Raw genomic sequence first — 22,679 nt, forward strand, 5'->3', positions numbered from 1 at the left:
AGTCTCCCATTCCTGGACTACTAGGACTACAGAGAGGACAACGTCCATCTTCACTGAGACAAGGGCTAAGCCTCCCATTCCCGGACTGCTAGGACTACAGAGAGGACAATGTCCATCTTCACTGAGACAAGAGCCAAGCCTCCCATTCCCGGACTGCTAGGACTACAGAGAGGACAATGTCCATCTTCACTGAGACAAGGGCCAAGCCTCCCATTCCTGGACTGCTAGGACTACAGAGAGGACAATGTCCATCTTCACTGAGACAAGAGCCAAGCCTCCCATTCCTAGACTGCTAGGACTACAGAGAGGACAATGTCCATCTTCACTGAGACAAGAGCCAAGCCTCTCATTCCTGGACTGCTAGGACTACAGAGAGGACAATGTCCATCTTCACTGAGACAAGAGCCAAGCCTCCCATTCCTAGACTGCTAGGACTACAGAGAGGACAATGTCCATCTTCACTGAGACAAGAGCCAAGCCTCCCATTCCCGGACTGCTAGGACTACAGAGAGGACAATGTCCATCTTCACTGAGACAAGAGCCAAGCCTCTCATTCCTGGACTGCTAGGACTACAGAGAGGACAATGTCCATCTTCACTGAGACAAGAGCCAAGCCTCCCATTCCTAGACTGCTAGGACTACAGAGAGGACAATGTCCATCTTCACTGAGACAAGAGCCAAGCCTCCCATTCCCGGACTGCTAGGACTACAGAGAGGACAATGTCCATCTTCACTGAGACAAGAGCCAAGCCTCCCATTCCCGGACTGCTAGGACTACAGAGAGGACAATGTCCATCTTCACTGAGACAAGGGCTAAGCCTCCCATTCCCGGACTGCTAGGACTACAGAGAGGACAATGTCCATCTTCACTGAGACAAGAGCTAAGCCTCCCATTCCTGGACTGCTAGGACTACAGAGAGGACAATGTCCATCTTCACTGAGACAAGGGCCAAGCCTCCCATTCCTAGACTGCTAGGACTACAGAGAGGACAATGTCCATCTTCACTGGGACAAGGGCCAAGCCTCCCATTCCCGGACTGCTAGGACTACAGAGAGGACAATGTCCATCTTCACTGAGACAAGAGCTAAGCCTCCCATTCCTGGACTGCTAGGACTACAGAGAGGAAAATGTCCATCTTCACTGAGACAAGAGCCAAGCCTCTCATTCCTGGACTGCTAGGACTACAGAGAGGACAATGTCCATCTTCACTGAGACAAGAGCCAAGCCTCCCATTCCTAGACTGCTAGGACTACAGAGAGGACAATGTCCATCTTCACTGAGACAAGAGCCAAGCCTCCCATTCCTGGACTGCTAGGACTACAGAGAGGACAATGTCCATCTTCACTGAGACAAGAGCCAAGCCTCCCATTCCTGGACTGCTAGGACTACAGAGAGGACAATGTCCATCTTCACTGAGACAAGAGCCAAGCCTCCCATTCCTGGACTGCTAGGACTACAGAGAGGACAATGTCCATCTTCACTGAGACAAGAGCCAAGCCTCCCATTCCCGGACTGCTAGGACTACAGAGAGGACAATGTCCATCTTCACTGAGACAAGAGCCAAGCCTCCCATTCCTGGACTGCTAGGACTACAGAGAGGACAATGTCCATCTTCACTGAGACAAGAGCTAAGCCTCCCATTCCTGGACTGCTAGGACTACAGAGAGGACAATGTCCATCTTCACTGAGACAAGAGCCAAGCCTCCCATTCCTGGACTACTAGGACTACAGAGAGGACAATGTCCATCTTCACTGGGACAAGGGCTAAGTCTCCCATTCCCGGACTGCTAGGACTACAGAGAGGACAATGTCCATCTTCACTGAGACAAGAGCCAAGCCTCCCATTCCTGGACTGCTAGGACTACAGAGAGGACAATGTCCATCTTCACTGAGACAAGAGCCAAGCCTCCCATTCCTAGACTGCTAGGACTACAGAGAGGACAATGTCCATCTTCACTGGGACAAGGGCTAAGTCTCCCATTCCCGGACTGCTAGGACTACAGAGAGGACAATGTCCATCTTCACTGAGACAAGAGCCAAGCCTCCCATTCCTGGACTGCTAGGACTACAGAGAGGACAATGTCCATCTTCACTGAGACAAGGGCTAAGCCTCCCATTCCTGGACTGCTAGGACTACAGAGAGGACAATGTCCATCTTCACTGAGACAAGAGCCAAGCCTCTCATTCCTGGACTGCTAGGACTACAGAGAGGACAATGTCCATCTTCACTGAGACAAGGGCTAAGCCTCCCATTCCCGGACTGCTAGGACTACAGAGAGGACAATGTCCATCTTCACTGAGACAAGGGCTAAGCCTCCCATTCCTGGACTGCTAGGACTACAGAGAGGACAATGTCCATCTTCACTGAGACAAGGGCTAAGCCTCCCATTCCTGGACTGCTAGGACTACAGAGAGGATAATGTCCAACAACACCAAGATAAGAGCCAAGCCTCTCATTCCTGGACTGCTACAGAGAGGACGTTTCAAGGCATGGGTGGAACAATGTTTAGAAACACTGTATATTAGAAAATGCCAAGGGAGGCACTAAGCATCCCATCCCCCGCACTGTCAGGAATACTCACATAAACTCATCGTCTTTGGTGGTGCGAATTCGGCTGTAGGCGTCGATGACGGCAGGTTTGCGCACAGTCTCACAACGCACGTATTCTTTACCATCTTCATCCCGAAACGTTCGGTAGATCTTCAGTCGCCGACCGCTCGCTGCAGAGTTTAGACTGGTGACGGATGCCGTGTCGTCGTCTCTGTGGGACCCTCCAGAAGCAGCTGAGCCGGTGGCTGAAAGGAATTTACCTGAAGAAGTCACACAACTAAATCCTGAAACTGGTAAAATCCCGTCCATGGAGGACAATACACTCCATAGCAGAATATGGAGAATTATAGACAAAATTCAGCTACATTGTATGTAACCCCCAACAATGGATCCTCACAAACTTCTCTATCAGTAAAGCTGAACTCCGGGCATAAAAACTTTCATAAAATATATTCAACAGAAATATAAATCCACTTTATGCACAAACACCTCTGCAAGCCCTGATATCATTACAGAGAATGGAGCTGTGGGAGGGGCCTATCAGGCTGCTACAGAAAACTACAGAAGGGGGTGAGGACAAGACGAATTTCCCCTGCACAAGGAGAGAGAGCTGTGGGAGGGGCCCAGCGGGCTCCACCTACTACAGGAGGGGGCTAGGACAAGACTGATCCCCCTGCACAAGGAGAGAGAGCTGTGGGAGTGGCCCGGCAGGCTCCACCTACTACAGGAGGGAGCCGAGACAAGGAGAGAGAGCTGTGGGATGGGCCCAGCAGTCTCCACCTACTACAGGAGGGAGTGGAGACAAGACCAATCTCCCTGCACAAGGAGAGAGAGCTGTGGGAGGGGCCCAACAGTCTCCACCTACTACAGAAGGGGGCGGAGACAAGACCAATCTCCCTGCACAAGGAGAGAGAGCTGTGGGAGGGGCCCAGCAGTCTCCACCTACTACAGGAGGGAGTGGAGACAAGACCAATCTCCCTGCACAAGGAGAGAGAGCTGTGGGAGGGGCCCAACAGTCTCCACCTACTACAGAAGGGGGCGGAGACAAGACCAATCTCCCTGCACAAGGAAAGAGAGCTGTGGGAGTGGTCCCGCAGGCTCCTACCACTACAGAAAAGCACAGGAGGTTGGAGACAAGACCTATCCCCCTGCACAAAGGGCTGAGCCGAGCTGTGGGAGGGGCCCTGCTATCTCCTATTACTACTACAGGAGGGGGGTGGAAACAAGACCAATCCCCCTGCACAAAGGGGGAGCAGAGCTGTGGGAGGGGCCCAGCAGTCTCCACCTACTACAGGAGGGGACGGAGACAAGACCGATCCCACTGCACAAGGAGAGCTGTGGGAGTGGCCCCACAGGCTCCACCTACTACAGGTGGGGGGTGGAGACAAGACCAGTCCCCCTGCACAAGGAGAGAGGGTGGCAGTGAGCGGTCTTTATTACAGGAAGTCTCACATTGGATGCACAGATCTGGAGGAAGATTACAGAAGAAGTCACATGACCGATGGATTTAGATATCTGCTGATCCCGGAGTTCAGCTTTTTATTCATACAGAATTCTAATTGTCGCTCGCTGTCAGAGACGTCACAGTGAGGAAAACTCTCCATCATACGGCATTATACAGAGCATCCGGAAAATTCTCACAGCTTCACTTCTTCCACATTTTATGTTACAGCTTTATTCCAAAATGGATTCAATTCATTATTTTCCTCAAAATTCTACAAATAATCCCCCATAATGACAACGTGAGAGAAGTTTGTTTGAAATCTTTGCAAATTTTGAAAAAATCCCATGTACATAAGTATTCACCCCCTTTGCCATGACACTCAGAACTGAGCTCAGGTGCCTCCTGCTTCCACTGATCATCCTTGATATGTTTCTACAACTTGATTGGAGTCCACCTGTGGTAAATTCAGGTGATTGGACATGATTTGGAAAGGCACACACCTGTCTATAGAAGGTCCCACAGGTAACAGTGCATGTCAGAGCACAAACCAAGCCATGAAGTCCAAGGAATTGTCTGTAGACCTCGGAGACAGATTGTATGGAGGCACAGATCGGGGGAAGGGTACAGAAACATTTCTGCAGCATTGAAGGTCCCGATGAGCACAGTGGCCTCCATCATCTGTAAATGGAAGAAGTTTGGAACCACCAGGACTCTTCCTAGAGGGGGCTGCCCGGCCACACTGAGCGATCGGGGGAGGGGGGCCTTAGTCAGGGAGGTGACCAAGAACCCGATGGTCACTCTGACAGAGCTCCAGCATTTCTCTGTGGAGAGAGGAGAACCTTCCAGAAGAACAATCATCTCTGCAGCACTCCACCAATCAGGTCTGTATGGGAGTGGCCAGACGGAAGCCACTCCTCAGTAAAAGTCACATGACAGCTCGTCTGGAGTTTACCAAAAGGCACCTGAAGAACTCTGACCATGAGAAACAAAATTCTCTGCTCTGATGAATCAAAGATTGAACTCTTTGGCCTGAATGGTAAGCGTCATGTCTGGAGGAAACCAGGCACCGCCCATCACCTGACCAATACCATCCCTACTGTGAAGCATGGTGGTGGCAGCATCATGGTGTGGGGATGAACTGGGAGACTAGTCAGGATGGAGGGAAAGATGAATTCAGCAATGTACAGAGACATCCTTGATGAAAACCTTCTCCAGAGCGCTCCGGACCTCAGACTGGGGCGAAGGTTCATCTTCCAACAGGACAACGACCCTAAGCACACAGCCAAGATAACAAAGGAGTGACTACGGGACAACTCTGTGAATGTCCTTGAGTGGCCCAGCCAGAGCCCAGACTTGAACCCGATTGAACATCTCTGGAGAGATCTGAAAATGGCTGAGCACCGACCCTCCCCCATCCAACCTGATGGAGCTTGAGAGGTCCTGCAAAGAAGAATGGGAGAAACTTCCCAAAAATAGGAGTGCCAAGCTTGTAGCATCATACTCAGAAATACTGGAGGCTGGAATTGGTGCCAAAGGAGCTTCACCAAAGTATTGGGCAAAGGGGGTGAATACTTATGTACATGGCAAAGGGTGCGAATACTTACGTACATGGGATTTTTAAATAAATTTGCAAAGATTTCAAACAAACTTCTCTCACGTTGTCATTATGGGGGAATGTTTGTAGAATTTTGAGGAAAAATAAGATTTCTGTAAGATCTTACAAACTTTTCGTCTGATGTCGACAGACGCAGCCTCTTCTCCATGAACGGAGCGGGTTTAGGCTCCTCCTATCAGCCTCATCTCCATGAACGGAGCGGGTTTAGGCTCCTCCCATCAGCCTCATCTCCATGAACGGAGCGGGTTTAGGCTCCTCCCATCAGCCTCATCTCCATGAACGGAGCGGGTTTATAGGCTCCTCCCATCAGCCTCTTCTCCATGAACGGAGCGGGTTTAGGCTCCTCCCATCAGCCTCATCTCCATGAACGGAGCGGGTTTAAGCTCCTCCCCTCAACTCATGGAGATAAGGCTGCGTCTGTTGAGAAATAATGAATTGAATCCATGTTGGAATAAGGCTGTAACATAAAATGTGGAAGAAGTGAATACTTCCCGGCTGTAGCTCGCTGTCAGAGGTGACGGGAAAACACTCACACAGTCCTTTTCTGTCCTTCTTGCGGTTCCTCTCTTTGTCGTTCCCGCTGTCCTCCCCCATCAGCATCCTCTGCAGCTCCTTCCTCTCCTGTTCTTCTCTCTCCCGGGAGAGCTGGGAACTCGTCTTCTTATTCTGCAGCATGTTCTCAATGTTCTTCCCCATCTCCTCAAAGTCGCTGTCCTCTGCAGAACTGCTGTCCGTGTCTGTGGACAAAACCTCCGCAGACTCCAACACCCTGCATGGGGGAGGAATGGATGGGGGGGGGGGGAATGGATGGGGGGGGGAAGAGGAATGGGGGGGAGGGAGGGAAAACACGCTTTTTATTCACTTCTTTTCTTTATTATTTGGGAAAACATGAAATGTAACCCTTTCTAGGCGTCCCTTTAACCACTCCCCCTCTGGAAGATTTACCCCCTTCATGACTATTCCATTATTTGCGATTTGGCACTGCGTTACTTTAACTGACAATTGAGCGGTCGTGCGACGCTGTACCCAAAAAAAATGGATGTCCTTTTTTTCCCACAAATAGAGCTTTCTATAGGTAGTATTTGATCACCTGTGCGATTTTTTTTTTTTTTTTTTTTGCGCTATAAACAAAAAAAGAGCGACAATTTTGAAAAAAAAAGAAAAAAAAAACAATTTTCACTTTCTATTATAGAACATTCCCAAAAAAAATGTAAAAATCTAAAAACTAACATTTTAGGCCAATCTGTATTCTGCTACATTTTTTTGGTAAAAAAACCCCCCAATTAGCGTATTGATTGGTTTGGGCAAATGTTATCACGTCTACTAACTATGGGATAGATTTATGTCATTTCTATATTTTTCTGTTTTTTTTATACTAGTAGTGATTTTTAGCGGGACTGCGACATTGCAGCGGACAGATCGGACCCTTGACTGACATTTTTGACACTTTTGGGGTTACCAGTGACATTACTACAGTAATCAGTGCTAAAAATATGCACTGTCACTGTACTGACACTGGCAGGGAAGGGGATAACAGTGTTGGTGATCAAAGGGTTAAATGTATGCCTCATGCTTACTGACGTGTGTGGGGGGAGGGGGTTCTGTGACAGACACAGATCACATAGAGTAATAGGGGAAGTATGTGGGACTTTAAGGGTGCAATATATGTTTTCAATAAATCCAATGATGAAGAAAAATCTTTTTTTTTTTAATATAAAAAATAACATTTTATTTAATTCAAGTACAAATATCTTATTTTTAAAAAAAAACCACATAAAAAGAAGGAGAGAGAAACACTTGGCGGTGTCAGCTCAACATGTTTCTCCATAGAAAAATGGCTTCTTCTTGTTTTAAAAAAAAATGATATTTGTACTTGAATTAAATACAATGTTATTTTTAATATTAATGTTTGCTTATATTTGAAAACCGTGTCAGTTTTTGTCATATAATAAAATCTTTGTAATGCAGATTATTTTTTCAATAAAAGTTTGTAATAATAGAAAAAAAAAAAAAAAAAACGGAATTTTTGTAAAATCTTACCTGTAAAATTCCTTTCTCTGAGTCCTCCGACAGTCGCCGCCTCTTCATATTCGTCACAATGGGGTATTAGACTTTGCTCCGTAGGAGTAGCTAGGCAACAGAATATGTCAATATTAAAGCTTTTAACATATCCCCACCCCAGGGGGTGGTCCCCTCAATCTATACCCTCCTGCTTCCTGTTTCCTGCTTTAGTTTCAGTGGAATAGCAGTAGAGTACCTAAACCCCAAAAGAGGGGCGGGGGCGGCGACTGTCGGAGGACTCAGAGAAAGGAATTTTACAGGTAAGATTTTACAAAAATTCCGTTTTCTCTTACGTCCTCCGACAGTCGCCGCCATCTTCATATTCGTCACAATGGGGACGTCCCAAAGCAGTGCAAACATGAGGGGTGGGAAACGCAGCCGCGCCGAAAGGCAACGCAGTCTCCACATCAAGAAAGTAACCTTACCAAAGGAAGGAAACCAGCTGGGCAACACGAGAAAAAATTTGCTCAACGGGAGCAATAACCCAGGAAAAAAACAAATAACCCAGGGATACAAAGAAATCCCAAACAGCCCAAAGGACCAAAACCAGGGACCCTAAGGCAGTGGTTCTCAAATCCGGTCCTCGGAACCCACCAACAGGCCAGGTTTGCAAGATAACTAAATTACATCACAGGTGATCTCATTTGCTTCTCAGTGATTGCAGTATTCTAGTCTGCATCCCCCAAGGTAATACTTAAAATCTGGCCTGTTAGTGGGTCCCGAGGACCGGATTTGAGAACCACTGCCCTAAGGGACCGCCGCACTAAGAACCTTGCGGCCAAAGGAAGCATCTGCCGATGCCTGAACATCCACTCTGTGGAACAGAGTGAAGGTGTGCACGGTCGACCAAGTCGCCGCCCTACACACCTGGGCCACAGAAGCCCCATGACGACAGGCCCAAGACGTACTCAGAGATCTGGTAGAGTGCGCCTTCACAGGCATAAGGGAAACTTTTCCCCGCAAAGCATAGGCCTGTTCAACGACCTGTCTGAACCAATTGGCGACGGCAGAAGCCGAAGCCGCCACGCCCTTCCGAGGACCCCCGGAAGGACAAACAAAGAATCCGACTTGTGAAAAGATTTAGACGATTTTAGGTAAACCCTAATCGCCATGAACAGCATCCAAGGAGTGCAACACCACCTGCTCCGAATGTTTAGACTTCGCGCAAGGCGAAGGCAAGACAAATATCCTCATTGAGGTGAAATTCCGAAACCCTCTTCGGAAAAAAAAGAAGGGTTAGGTCGCAAGACCACCTTAACCAAGTGATTGACCAGATACGGACAATGGCAGGACAGGCTGCCAGCTCCGACACTCTGCGAGCCGAATTGATCGCCACCAAAAAAGGTGACCTTCTAGGACAACATAGACAACGAGATCTACCCGATCCGTTCAAAAAAGAACCATGTTGTAACACGGACAGAACAAGATTCCAGTCCCAAGGAGGCAGAGGCACCCTCCTAGGAGGGACCAGATGCCCCCGAACAAAAGTGCCAATCAAGGAGATAGATGCCATAGGACGTTGAAAAAAGAACGGCCATCGCAGACACCTGACCCTTGATCATAGCCAGCGCCAAACGCTGTCAACACCCTTTCGAAGGAAGGACAACACCCCAGACACCGACCACGGGCGAGGTGAAGACCCCCTGAACTCACACCAGGCAAAATAGGCCTCCGAAATACGGTAAAAGACCTACCCCGAGGAAAAAATTCCTCGCGTCGATCAAAGTGTGAATGACCTCAGGGGAGAGACCCCTATCCCTCAGGGCCTCGGTTTCAACAGCCAGGCCGGCAAAGCCAGCGACTGCAAGGCAGGATGAAATATCAGCCCTTGAGACCGGAGATCTTCCCGAAGAGGCAGACGCCACGGGGCGTCGACCGCCAAATGCACGAGGTCTGCGTACCAGGACCGGCGAGGCCAGTCCGGTGTCACAAGAATCACCGTGTTTTGGTTCCGAGACCAACCTGCGAAGGAACCTGGGCAGCAATTGAAACGGTGAAAACGCATACATCAGTCGGTACTGATGCCACAGAGCTACCAACGCGTCTGACGCGTCTGCCCGAGGATCGCGTGGCCTTGCCACGAACCTGTACACCTTGCTGTACAGACGAGACGCGAACAGGTCCACCTCCGGAAGACCCCACGTCGTGCACAACATCTGGAGAACACCCGGACGGAGGGGCCATTCCCCCTGGTCCAGGGACTGGCGGCATCAGATAATCCGCCCGCCAGTTCTCCAACCCCTGGAACGTGAACCGCCGATATCGCCGGGACATGCGTCTCGGCCCAAGACTGAATGTCGGCCACTTCCCGAGCCACCCGGGCCCTCTTGGTGTCCCTTTGGCGAATGACGTAAGCCACCGCCGTGGCAATGTCCGTCTGCACCCGAACCGGACAGCCCTGCAGCCTGTCCGGCCAACGTTGAAGGCAGAGAATCATCGCACGCAATTCCAGAATGCTGACCGGAAGGGAGGATTCCCCCTCCGACCAAGTTCCCTGGGCGGACAGAACGCCCAGAACACCACCCCAGCCCGACAGGCTGGCATCCGTGGTGACCACCGTCCATGAGAGAGGACGAAAAGACTTGCCCCCCGACACCGGCGGGGACAGGAGCCACCACAGAAGAACCCTTCTGGTGCGATGGCCCAACGAAATCCGGATCCAGAGATCGCGGTCGCCCGTCCCACCTGGACAGGATCTCAGCTTGGAGACCCCGCGTGTGAAACTGGGCGAAGGGAATCGCCGCGAAAGCCGAGACCATCAATCCCAGACATCTCATGCACGTCCGAGTGGACGAGGACGGAGCGTCCCTGAGGGACCTGACTTCCTTTCTGAAGAGTCCTGAGTTTGTCGTCCGGTAGGAAGACCTTCGCCTGGACAGAGTCCAGAACCATTCCCAGGTAAGGGAGACGAACCGATGGGCACAGTGCTGACTTTGGAAAAGTTATCGTCCAACCAAACTCCTGCAGAGACTGCATCGTAACGGACAGAGCCTTCTCCAGACCCTGGCTGGTCGCAGACCGAACCAGAATATCGTCCAGATACCCTAGGACAGAGACGCCCTGGGCTCTCAACAAAGCCAAAACCGGTGCCCGCACCTTGGTGAACACCCGTGGAGCCGAGGCGAGACCAAAGGGCAACGGCCACAAATTGGTAGTGATCCTCCGCTATGGCGAATCGAAGGTACCTCTGGTGACCCTCGAAATTCGGGATGTGAAGATACGCATCCTTCAAGTTGAACTCCCCCGGAACCAGGGCAGCCACCACTGACCGCAGAGATTCCATGCGGAACTTGCGCACCCGCACAAAGCGGTTCAGCGCCTTTAAGTCCAGAATCGGACGTACCTTGCCCTCCTTCCCGGGCACGGTGAACAGATTGGAATAGAACCCCCGAAACCTGTCCCGATGAGGCACCGGGACCACCACTCCCTGAGCCCTCAGGTCCTGCACCGCTAGATGCAGATCCCGCAAACGCTCCGGGGACAGTAGAAGATTTGAGGGAAAAAATCTGCGCTCCGGCCTATAGAGAAACTCGATCTCGTAGCCAGATCGAACGATTTCCTGAACCCACCTGTCCCGAACCCGGGACAGCCATGGCTGAAGGAAACCGAGCAAGCGTCCCCCCACCCCAGAGTCGGGTGAGGGCGCCCCTTCAGGCCGCACTGTTGTGGGCCGCTGAACCGGACTGGCCGGACTTTTGCTTACCAGTCCACGGCTTCTTACCAGGAGCCGTCTTAGCCTTGTGGGATTAGGGTAAGAGCGTGCTCTTACCACCCGTGATCCCCCTAATTAACGTATCTAGGGACTCACCAAAAAAGGCGAGAACCATCATAGGGCAGATTAGCCAAGGTCGTACGCGAAGATTGGTCCACCGACCAACACTTCAACCAAACCAAAACGGCGAGACAATACCGCCACACCATGTACACGTGCAGCCAACGGAACCATATCCAGGTCCGCATCACACAAATACATGACACCCTGGTGGATTTGATCCACCATATCCAAAGTCGCCTGGAGGGCAGAACCAGCCACCAGGACGCGATTAAGCACCTGCGTCCAGCTCGCGACAGCCTGGGCCGCCATAAGTGAAGCAAATAAAGCTTTCAGCATAGAACCCATAATAGAATAGGCATGACGGGCAAGGGACTCCGTCCGTTTGTCCGTGGCATCCCGGAACACCGGGATATCCTCAGCAGAAATCGCAGTGGGCTTATTCAGAACCGCTATCGCGTGATCCACCGGAGGTGGGACACACCAACGCCCATCAGTAGCGGGCGTAAAAGGATAGCGCAGCTTAAACCTACTTGGTATAGCAAAAGGCTTGCGTATATTACGCCAATGTTCCTTTTACAGCGCATTGAAAATCATCAGTGCAGGGAAATACCTGCGATGTTTTGCGTCTTTTCTGCGTCCCATAAGCCGCCAAGGCAGCAGGAGGACAAGGTTCATCCTGTAAACGCAGTGTTTGCTTGATAGAAGCAACCAATTCATCCATGAGTGCAAGCTCTTCAGACGAGCCAGGGGGAGAAATATCAACCCCCTCAACCTCAGCCTCCATTTCTGACCCTACAAGGTCCAGGGAGGAACGGGACCCCGACAAGGAGACCCCAGCAACAGCAGCCCCATCACCAACACCCTCTGAATCAGAGGAAATTGAAAACTCTGGGCCTTTTTGAGGATTGAGCAGCCATCAGCAATTGCACCTGAGACGCAAGGCTAGCCACAATCGCAGCCAAATCCCCCCCCCCCCGAGGGGGAAAACCGCAGTCCCCTGGCTTCCCACCAATGTGACAGGAAATGTGCTTTCCTGAGAATCCATGCCACAAAATGAGTAAAATAAAATGGGTGACCGTCCCTTTAAATAAGGCGCTGCGAACGTAGCCCACCGCCACACAAGCACACCCACACCAGGGACCCCCACAGGGAGAAGTTATACTCAGGCAAGGATACAGAGAATAGAGGGAAAAAACCTGGAGAGACCGCTGCTGCTGCTGGCCAGATCGGTGCTCCTGTAGAAAAGGAATTGCTGATATTCAGGGCGCTCCATTAAAGCCTATGGGAGGCTACAAGAAAATGGCCGCCATGCATGTGTACCATGCGGCCGGAGCGAGTACAGCCAAAATGGCGCCGAAACCGCCGCTCCTCCACCTCATGAAGGTGGAATAAAAATACACCTCATAGTTATAAAGAACATGGTGGACCGCCGCAGCGGTGCTGTAATGTGCCCCAAACATGATAGCATCACACAGCACACAGCCGTTCACACACTCAGACTGACACAGAAGTGCAGCACAGCCCCCCCTCCTTGCAGCCCACAGCATGCAGTGTGAGAGATAGGGAAACATCAATAGTGTGAACACAGGGCAAGGTAACACAGTCCCAGACTGACACCCCCCAGACAGACAGGTCCCCACATAGATACACTTACCTCTTACATGGCGTGGGGGACCCGCACAGGCGAACAAGCCGCTGTACATGAGACAGGGAGAGTCGCATCCAGGACGCAGCAGAAGGTGGGTTGAGAAACCGCACAGCATCCACTGAGGTAGCCACCTCACCCTAGCATCCCTGCACGGAACAGGGATGGGTCGTTCAGAAAACTCAGGAGCGGTACCTGACTGAACGCTCGATGGCGGGCTGAGAAGCCACTGACCCACAACCTGCGACCAGGGGAGTCAGCCTGAGACGCAGCCCGCATTATCCTCTTCATCCGAAGAACTAACTATTGCTGGTAAAAATAACAGCTAAATAAAGAAAGAGAGAAAAAACTCAAATAAAATCAAAAAAGAGAGAAGGCTGAGACAAAATGCCCCAGCATAGAGACATCCAGCTACTCCTGACAAGCTAGACATTGAAACTGAGGGATGGATACAGGAAGTAGGAGGGTATAGACTGAGGGGACCACCCCCTGGGGGTGGGATATGTTAAAAGCTTTAATATTGACATATTCTGTTGCCTAGCTACTCCTACGGAGCAAAGTCTAATACCCCATTGTGACGAATATGAAGATGGCGGCGACTGTCGGAGGACGTAAGAGAAAAAAGATTTTTCTCCATCATTGCATTTATTGAAAACATATTTTGCACCCTTAAAGTCCCACATACTTCTTATTAACTGCTTGCCGACTGCCGCACGACTATTTACTGCGGCAGTCAGCCCCTCACAGGCAGAGCGACGTAGTACTACGTCACTAGCCTATGACGGTCTAGGGAGCGAGCGCGCGCCCCGGAGGAGCGCTCCCGCGCGTTCACGGACCCCCCCGCGCGTGTGACCGGCGGACCCGATGTCCGCCAGTCACTCGGCGATCGACGGTGGAGAGGGAGAAAGGCAGACGGCTGATGTAAACAAGCCGCCTGTCATTCTCCCGTGTAGGAATAGCGATCATACGGTTCTACTATGTAGGATCGTTGATCACTGTTCCTACACCTCAAGCCACAGCCAATCACAGTTAGAATCACGCCCCTAGGGACACACATAACCCCTCCCTCTCAAAAAAAAGTTAACCCCTTCCCTGCCAGTGTCATTTTTACAGTAACGGTGCATATGTATAGCACTGATTACTGTAGTAATGTCACTGGTAACCCCAAAAGTGTAAAAAATGTCAGTTAGGGGTCCGATCTGTCCGCCGCAATGTCGCAGTCCCGCAAAAAAAAAATCGCAGATCGCCATTACGCGTTAAAAAAAAAAAAAACAACAAAAATGACAAAAATCTTTCCATTAGTTAGTAAACGCGATAACTTTTGCGCAAACCAATCAAAATACGCTTTTTGCAATTTTTTTTTACCAAACATATGTAGCATAAAACAAATTGGCCTAAAATGTTAAAAAATTTTGATTTTTACATTTTTTTTTTGGGGAATTTCATATAAAAAAATGTGAAAAATATTGTTATTTTTGCAAAATTGTCGCTCTTTTTCTGTTTATAGCGCAAAAAGTAAAAATCACACAGGGGATCAAATACCATCAAATGAAAGCTCTGTTTGTGGGAAAAAAAGGACGTGAAATTCGTTTAGGTACAGCGTCGCACGACCGCGCAATGTTCCGTTAAACTCACGCAGTGCCGAATCGCAAAATAGGCCCTGGTCAGGAAGGGGGTAAAATCTTCCGGGGCTTAAGTGGTTAAGGGATGTGGTGCATTTTATTTGATCTACGGCAAAAGAAAACTGAAGACACAGAGATCGCAGGTTGAGCTATGCTGAATCCCGTGATCTGTCCCTGCCTGTCACTGAGAAGATCCGCCTGCTTTGTTTACATAAGCAGGCGGATCTTCTCACACTTTCCCTGGCGATTGGGGGAGAGAGGTGACAATTGCCGCCTCTCTTCCCCTGGCCCGACTCCCACTGTGTCTAAACACAGAGGGAGCGTGGCTCCGGCGGCGTGCGCGCGACGCTGGAATCACTAGGAGTCCAGTGACGTGGGTGTATGTCACTGGACCCAGGGGGGCCGCAGGAATATTACAAGTGGTTCATCTTCAGATATCGTCATCGCATTCTACATCATCATTACTTGTTCTGAAGATCGAATATTCGCTGGCATTCCTCCTTATATCTCTCCTGGTGTTCAGCCACTGAGAATCGGGAACCTCGGGCGAATTTACTCATAGGCCCCTCCCCCGAGCGCGCTTGTTCCGTGGACATGGTTCTCACAACATCAATCACCTCCCATCGAGATAATTTCTTAATCTAGAAAAATAAAAAAAAACACAAAAACGAGGAGTTACAACTTTTCTATTATAATAAGTGAGGAGAAAACTCCAACACCGCCCCTCCCCCCAATCATCAGGCTGCACATTCTAATTTATTTTATTGATTAATGAGAGTTCAGGCTTTGTGTCGGACGCTATTCCAATCACTTTGCTTTATCTGCAGCTCTAATACACTTCAATGGTATGGCAAAAAAACACCAAAATTCTGGAAACAAGAAATAAAACAACATTTTTCACATTCTGCTATAAAACATTCCCAATAAAAAAAATTAAAAATCTCAACATTTTTCATCATTTTAGGCCAACTTGTATTCCGCTACATATTTTTGGTAAAAAAAAAAAAAAAAAAAAGAAAATCCCAATAAGCGTATTTTGATTGGTTTGCGCAAATGTTATCACCTCTACAAACTATGGGAAAGATTTATTTCATTTTTTTTTTTTACTAGTGATTTTTAGTGGGACTGCGACATTGCGGCGGACAGATCGGACCCCTAACTGACATTTTTGACACTTTTGGGAGAGCAGTGACATTACTACAATAATCAGTGCTAATAATATGCACTGTCACTGTACTAATGACACTGGCAGGGAAGGGGTTGACACAGGGGGCGATCAAAGCATTAAATATAAGCCTAGGGGGTGTTTTCTAACTGCATGGGGGAGGGGCTTATGAAGTGACCATAGAGACCTGCGATATAGAAGGATCACAGGCGCTCTGTGATCATTCCAGGGAGAAGAACGGTCAGCTGTGTTTACAACATCCGACCGTCCTTCTCTCTCAGCGGGGAGCGATCGCGGGTAGCCGGCGGCAATTGGAGCCACCTGCCCGCTGCATCGGGGTCCCCTCCCCAATGACAAACTCACATTTCTTACCACAGACCCCCCTCCCCCCCTTGACAAACTCACATTTCTTACCACAGACCCCCCCGACATCTTCCTGCACTCACCTCTTCCTCCGGTACACCAAATTTTCTCAGCAGTTGTTTGGCATTTTTCAAAGAAAGTCGTCGCAGATCGGCGTCCGTTCCGGTCACCGTTTTCTTCACCGGCTGCGGCTCTTTATCATCTTGCTGATAAAATAAAGAGAAAAAACACAAAATAATCAAACCGGAGACACATAGAGGGGGAGAATCTCCCTAATGGGGGCACAAACAGCAATACAAATCTGACAGAGGGTCTAAGTAGGGATCAACCGATTATCGGCAAGGTGGATATATTGGGGGCCGATCTGCACTTTCCCAGATATATCGGAATCGGCCCCGGAGGTTACCAATATTGCCGATATTGTGGTGACGTCATTGTGTATGTTGCGCCACGCGCCTCCGCACACTGGGACAGCTTCTGCCTTCTTAGGCCGCCTCCCTCAGCCTCGTCTGGTGTTGAGAAGTCTCGGGACAGTGGGTGTACAGTGTGTGTAACACAGCCGCCACATACATACACCCAACCACCCACAGCTGCCCGATGCCAGCAAGCCACCCACCACACAGGGTGCCAGCCAGCCACACACCCACAGGCCTGTACCAGCCAGCCACTCACCACAGGGTGCCAGCCAGCCACCCACCAAAGGGTGCCAGCCATGCTAGCCAGTCACCCACACACCCACAGGCCTGTACTACCCAGCCACCCACCACACAGGGTGCCAGCCAACCACCCACCACAGGGTGCCAGCCATGCTAGCCAGTCACCCACACACCTGTACCAGCCAGCCACCCACCACAGGGTACCAGCCAGCCACCCACCACAGAGTGCCAGCCAGCCACCCACCACAGGGTGGGTGGGTGGCTGGCCACCCACACACCCACAGGCCTGTACCAGCCAGCCACCCACCAAAGGGTGCCAGCCACATGCTAGCCAGTCACCCACACACCCACAGGCCTGTACTACCCAGCCACCCACCACAGGGTGTCAGCCAGCCACCCACAGGCCTGTACCAGCCAGCCACCCACCAAAGGGTGCCAGCCATGCTAGCCAGTCACCCACAAAGGCCTGTACTAGCCAGCCACCCGCCACAGGATGCCAGCCAGCCACCCACACACCCACAGGCCTGTACCAGCCAGCCACCCACCACAGGGTTCCAGCCACCCACCGAAGGGTGCCAGAAAGCCACCCACACACCCACAGGCCTGTACCAGCCAGCCACCCACCACAGGGTGCCAGCCATGCTAGCCAGTCACCCACACATCCACAGACCTGTACCAGCCAGCCACACACCACAGGGTTCCAGCCACCCACCGAAGGGTGCCAGAAAGCCACCCACACACCCACAGGCCTGTACCAGCCAGCCACCCACCACAGGGTGCCAGCCATGCTAGCCAGTCACCCACACATCCACAGGCCTGTACCAGCCAGCCACCCACCACAGGGTGCCAGCCATGCTAGCCAGTCACCCACACATCCACAGGCCTGTACCAGCCAGCCACCCAACACACAGGGTGCCAGCCATGCTAGCCAGTCACCCACACATCCACAGGCCTGTACCAGCCAGCCACCCAACACACAGGGTGCCAGGCAGCCACCAAAGGCAGGGTTCATACACATTTTTACCAATAAAATTCCATGACTTTTCCATGACTTCACGTAAATATTCTTAACATAATGTTTCATGAAATGTCTATGTATACATGTTATACAAGAAGAAAATCCATGTCACACCCAGCGTATTTTTACTAAAATAAATGACAATCTTTGTAGTGTACAGTACCTCTGCAGTTAGGGTTTCCTTTCTGGATACAGCGTGACTCACAATGGTCCCTTTCTGGATACAGCGTGACTCACAATGGTCCCTATCTGGATACAGCGTGACTCACAATGGTCCCTTTCTGGATACAGTGTGACTCACTATGGTCCCTTTCTGGATACAGCGTGACTCACTATGGTCCCTTTCTGGATACAGCGTGACTCACAATGGTCCCTTTCTGGATACAGCGTGACTCACAATGGTCCCTTTCTGGATACAGCGTGACTCACAATGGTCCCTATCTGGATACAGCGTGACTCACAATGGTCCCTTTCTGGATACAGTGTGACTCACTATGGTCCCTTTCTGGATACAGCGTGACTCACAATGGTCCCTTTCTGGATACAGCGTGACTCACAATGGTCCCTTTCTGGATACAGCGTGACTCACAATGGTCCCTATCTGGATACAGCGTGACTCACTATGGTCCCTATCTGGATACAGCGTGACTCACAATGGTCCCTTTCTGGATACAGCGTGACTCACTATGGTCCCTATCTGGATACAGCGTGACTCACTATGGTCCCTATCTGGATACAGCGTGACTCACTATGGTCCCTATCTGGATACAGCGTGACTCACATTGGTCCCTATCTGGATACAGCGTGACTCACAATGGTCCCTATCTGGATACAGCGTGACTCACAATGGTCCCTTTCTGGATACAGCGTGACTCACATTGGTCCCTATCTGGATACAGCGTGACTCACATTGGTCCCTATCTGGATACAGCGTGACTCACAATGGTCCCTTTCTGGATACAGCGTGACTCACATTGGTCCCTATCTGGATACAGCGTGACTCACAATGGTCCCTATCTGGATACAGCGTGACTCACATTGGTCCCTATCTGGATACAGCGTGACTCACATTGGTCCCTATCTGGATACAGCGTGACTCACAATGGTCCCTTTCTGGATACAGCGTGACTCACAATGGTCCCTTTCTGGATACAGCGTGACTCACAATGGTCCCTTTCTGGATACAGCGTGACTCACAATGGTCCCTTTCTGGATACAGCGTGACTCACAATGGTCCCTTTCTGGATACAGCGTGACTCACAATGGTCCCTTTCTGGATACAGCGTGACTCACAATGGTCCCTATCTGGATACAGCGTGACTCACTATGGTCCCTATCTGGATACAGCGTGACTCACAATGGTCCCTTTCTGGATACAGCGTGACTCACTATGGTCCCTATCTGGATACAGCGTGACTCACTATGGTCCCTATCTGGATACAGCGTGACTCACATTGGTCCCTATCTGGATACAGCGTGACTCACAATGGTCCCTTTCTGGATACAGCGTGACTCACATTGGTCCCTATCTGGATACAGCGTGACTCACAATGGTCCCTATCTGGATACAGCGTGACTCACATTGGTCCCTATCTGGATACAGCGTGACTCACAATGGTCCCTATCTGGATACAGCGTGACTCACATTGGTCCCTATCTGGATACAGCGTGACTCACATTGGTCCCTATCTGGATACAGCGTGACTCACAATGGTCCCTTTCTGGATACAGCGTGACTCACAATGGTCCCTTTCTGGATACAGCGTGACTCACAATGGTCCCTTTCTGGATACAGCGTGACTCACATTGGTCCCTATCTGGATACAGCGTGACTCACAATGGTCCCTATCTGGATACAGCGTGACTCACATTGGTCCCTATCTGGATACAGCGTGACTCACATTGGTCCCTATCTGGATACAGCGTGACTCACAATGGTCCCTTTCTGGATACAGCGTGACTCACAATGGTCCCTTTCTGGATACAGCGTGACTCACAATGGTCCCTTTCTGGATACAGCGTGACTCACAATGGTCCCTTTCTGGATACAGCGTGACTCACAATGGTCCCTTTCTGGATACAGTGTGACTCACTATGGTCCCTTTCTGGATACAGCGTGACTCACAATGGTCCCTTTCTGGATACAGCGTGACTCACAATGGTCCCTTTCTGGATACAGCGTGACTCACAATGGTCCCTATCTGGATACAGCGTGACTCACAATGGTCCCTTTCTGGATACAGTGTGACTCACTATGGTCCCTTTCTGGATACAGCGTGACTCACAATGGTCCCTTTCTGGATACAGTGTGACTCACAATGGTCCCTATCTGGATACAGCGTGACTCACTATGGTCCCTTTCTGGATACAGTGTGACTCACAATGGTCCCTTTCTGGATACAGCGTGACTCACAATGGTCCCTTTCTGGATACAGCGTGACTCACAATGGTCCCTATCTGGATACAGCGTGACTCACAATGGTCCCTTTCTGGATACAGTGTGACTCACAATGGTCCCTTTCTGGATACAGCGTGACTCACAATGGTCCCTTTCTGGATACAGCGTGACTCACAATGGTCCCTATCTGGATACAGCGTGACTCACTATGGTCCCTATCTGGATACACCGTGACTCACATTGGTCCCTATCTGGATACAGCGTGACTCACAATGGTCTCTTTCTGGATACAGCGTGACTCACTATGGTCCCTATCTGGATACAGCGTGACTCACTATGGTCCCTATCTGGATACAGTGTGACTCACATTGGTCCCTATCTGGATACAGCGTGACTCACAATGGTCCCTTTCTGGATACAGCGTGACTCACATTGGTCCCTATCTGGATACAGCGTGACTCACATTGGTCCCTATCTGGATACAGCGTGACTCACATTGGTCCCTATCTGGATACAGCGTGACTCACATTGGTCCCTATCTGGATACAGCGTGACTCACATTGGTCCCTATCTGGATACAGCGTGACTCACAATGGTCCCTTTCTGGATACAGCGTGACTCACAATGGTCCCTTTCTGGATACAGCGTGACTCACAATGGTCCCTTTCTGGATACAGCGTGACTCACAATGGTCCCTTTCTGGATACAGTGTGACTCACAATGGTCCCTTTCTGGATACAGCGTGACTCACAATGGTCCCTTTCTGGATACAGCGTGACTCACAATGGTCCCTATCTGGATACAGCGTGACTCACAATGGTCCCTTTCTGGATACAGCGTGACTCACTATGGTCCCTTTCTGGATACAGTGTGACTCACAATGGTCCCTTTCTGGATACAGCGTGACTCACAATGGTCCCTTTCTGGATACAGCGTGACTCACAATGGTCCCTATCTGGATACAGCGTGACTCACAATGGTCCCTTTCTGGATACAGTGTGACTCACAATGGTCCCTTTCTGGATACAGCGTGACTCACAATGGTCCCTTTCTGGATACAGCGTGACTCACAATGGTCCCTATCTGGATACAGCGTGACTCACTATGGTCCCTATCTGGATACACCGTGACTCACATTGGTCCCTATCTGGATACAGCGTGACTCACAATGGTCCCTTTCTGGATACAGCGTGACTCACTATGGTCCCTATCTGGATACAGCGTGACTCACTATGGTCCCTATCTGGATACAGCGTGACTCACATTGGTCCCTATCTGGATACAGCGTGACTCACATTGGTCCCTATCTGGATACAGCGTGACTCACATTGGTCCCTATCTGGATACAGCGTGACTCACAATGGTCCCTTTCTGGATACAGCGTGACTCACAATGGTCCCTTTCTGGATACAGCGTGACTCACAATGGTCCCTTTCTGGATACAGCGTGACTCACAATGGTCCCTTTCTGGATACAGCGTGACTCACAATGGTCCCTTTCTGGATACAGCGTGACTCACATTGGTCCCTATCTGGATACAGCGTGACTCACAATGGTCCCTATCTGGATACAGCGTGACTCACATTGGTCCCTATCTGGATACAGCGTGACTCACATTGGTCCCTATCTGGATACAGCGTGACTCACAATGGTCCCTTTCTGGATACAGCGTGACTCACAATGGTCCCTTTCTGGATACAGCGTGACTCACAATGGTCCCTTTCTGGATACAGCGTGACTCACAATGGTCCCTTTCTGGATACAGCGTGACTCACAATGGTCCCTTTCTGGATACAGTGTGACTCACTATGGTCCCTTTCTGGATACAGCGTGACTCACAATGGTCCCTTTCTGGATACAGCGTGACTCACAATGGTCCCTTTCTGGATACAGCGTGACTCACAATGGTCCCTATCTGGATACAGCGTGACTCACAATGGTCCCTTTCTGGATACAGTGTGACTCACTATGGTCCCTTTCTGGATACAGCGTGACTCACAATGGTCCCTTTCTGGATACAGTGTGACTCACAATGGTCCCTATCTGGATACAGCGTGACTCACTATGGTCCCTTTCTGGATACAGTGTGACTCACAATGGTCCCTTTCTGGATACAGCGTGACTCACAATGGTCCCTTTCTGGATACAGCGTGACTCACAATGGTCCCTATCTGGATACAGCGTGACTCACAATGGTCCCTTTCTGGATACAGTGTGACTCACAATGGTCCCTTTCTGGATACAGCGTGACTCACAATGGTCCCTTTCTGGATACAGCGTGACTCACAATGGTCCCTATCTGGATACAGCGTGACTCACTATGGTCCCTATCTGGATACACCGTGACTCACATTGGTCCCTATCT

The 22,679-nt window shown here is 50.3% G+C and overlaps 1 protein-coding gene across 1 annotated transcript in view; it reads right to left on the minus strand.

The window, feature by feature from the left end:
- Positions 1 to 22,679, minus strand: part of LOC309543557 (transcription initiation factor TFIID subunit 1-like) — a 105,109-nt gene that overhangs the window by 26,486 nt on the left and 55,944 nt on the right. The window contains exons 21-24 of the mRNA XM_082276029.1: positions 16,326 to 16,448; positions 15,180 to 15,355; positions 6,145 to 6,380; positions 2,584 to 2,797 (exon numbers count right to left, since the gene is read on the minus strand). Coding sequence (XP_082132155.1) covers positions 2,584 to 2,797; positions 6,145 to 6,380; positions 15,180 to 15,355; positions 16,326 to 16,448 — 749 coding nt within the window. The remainder of the gene's footprint in view (positions 1 to 2,583; positions 2,798 to 6,144; positions 6,381 to 15,179; positions 15,356 to 16,325; positions 16,449 to 22,679) is intronic.

This window comes from Pelophylax lessonae, assembly GCF_965119305.1.
Source record: "Pelophylax lessonae genome assembly, contig: HAP1_SCAFFOLD_204, whole genome shotgun sequence".
Lineage (NCBI taxonomy): Eukaryota > Metazoa > Chordata > Amphibia > Anura > Ranidae > Pelophylax > Pelophylax lessonae.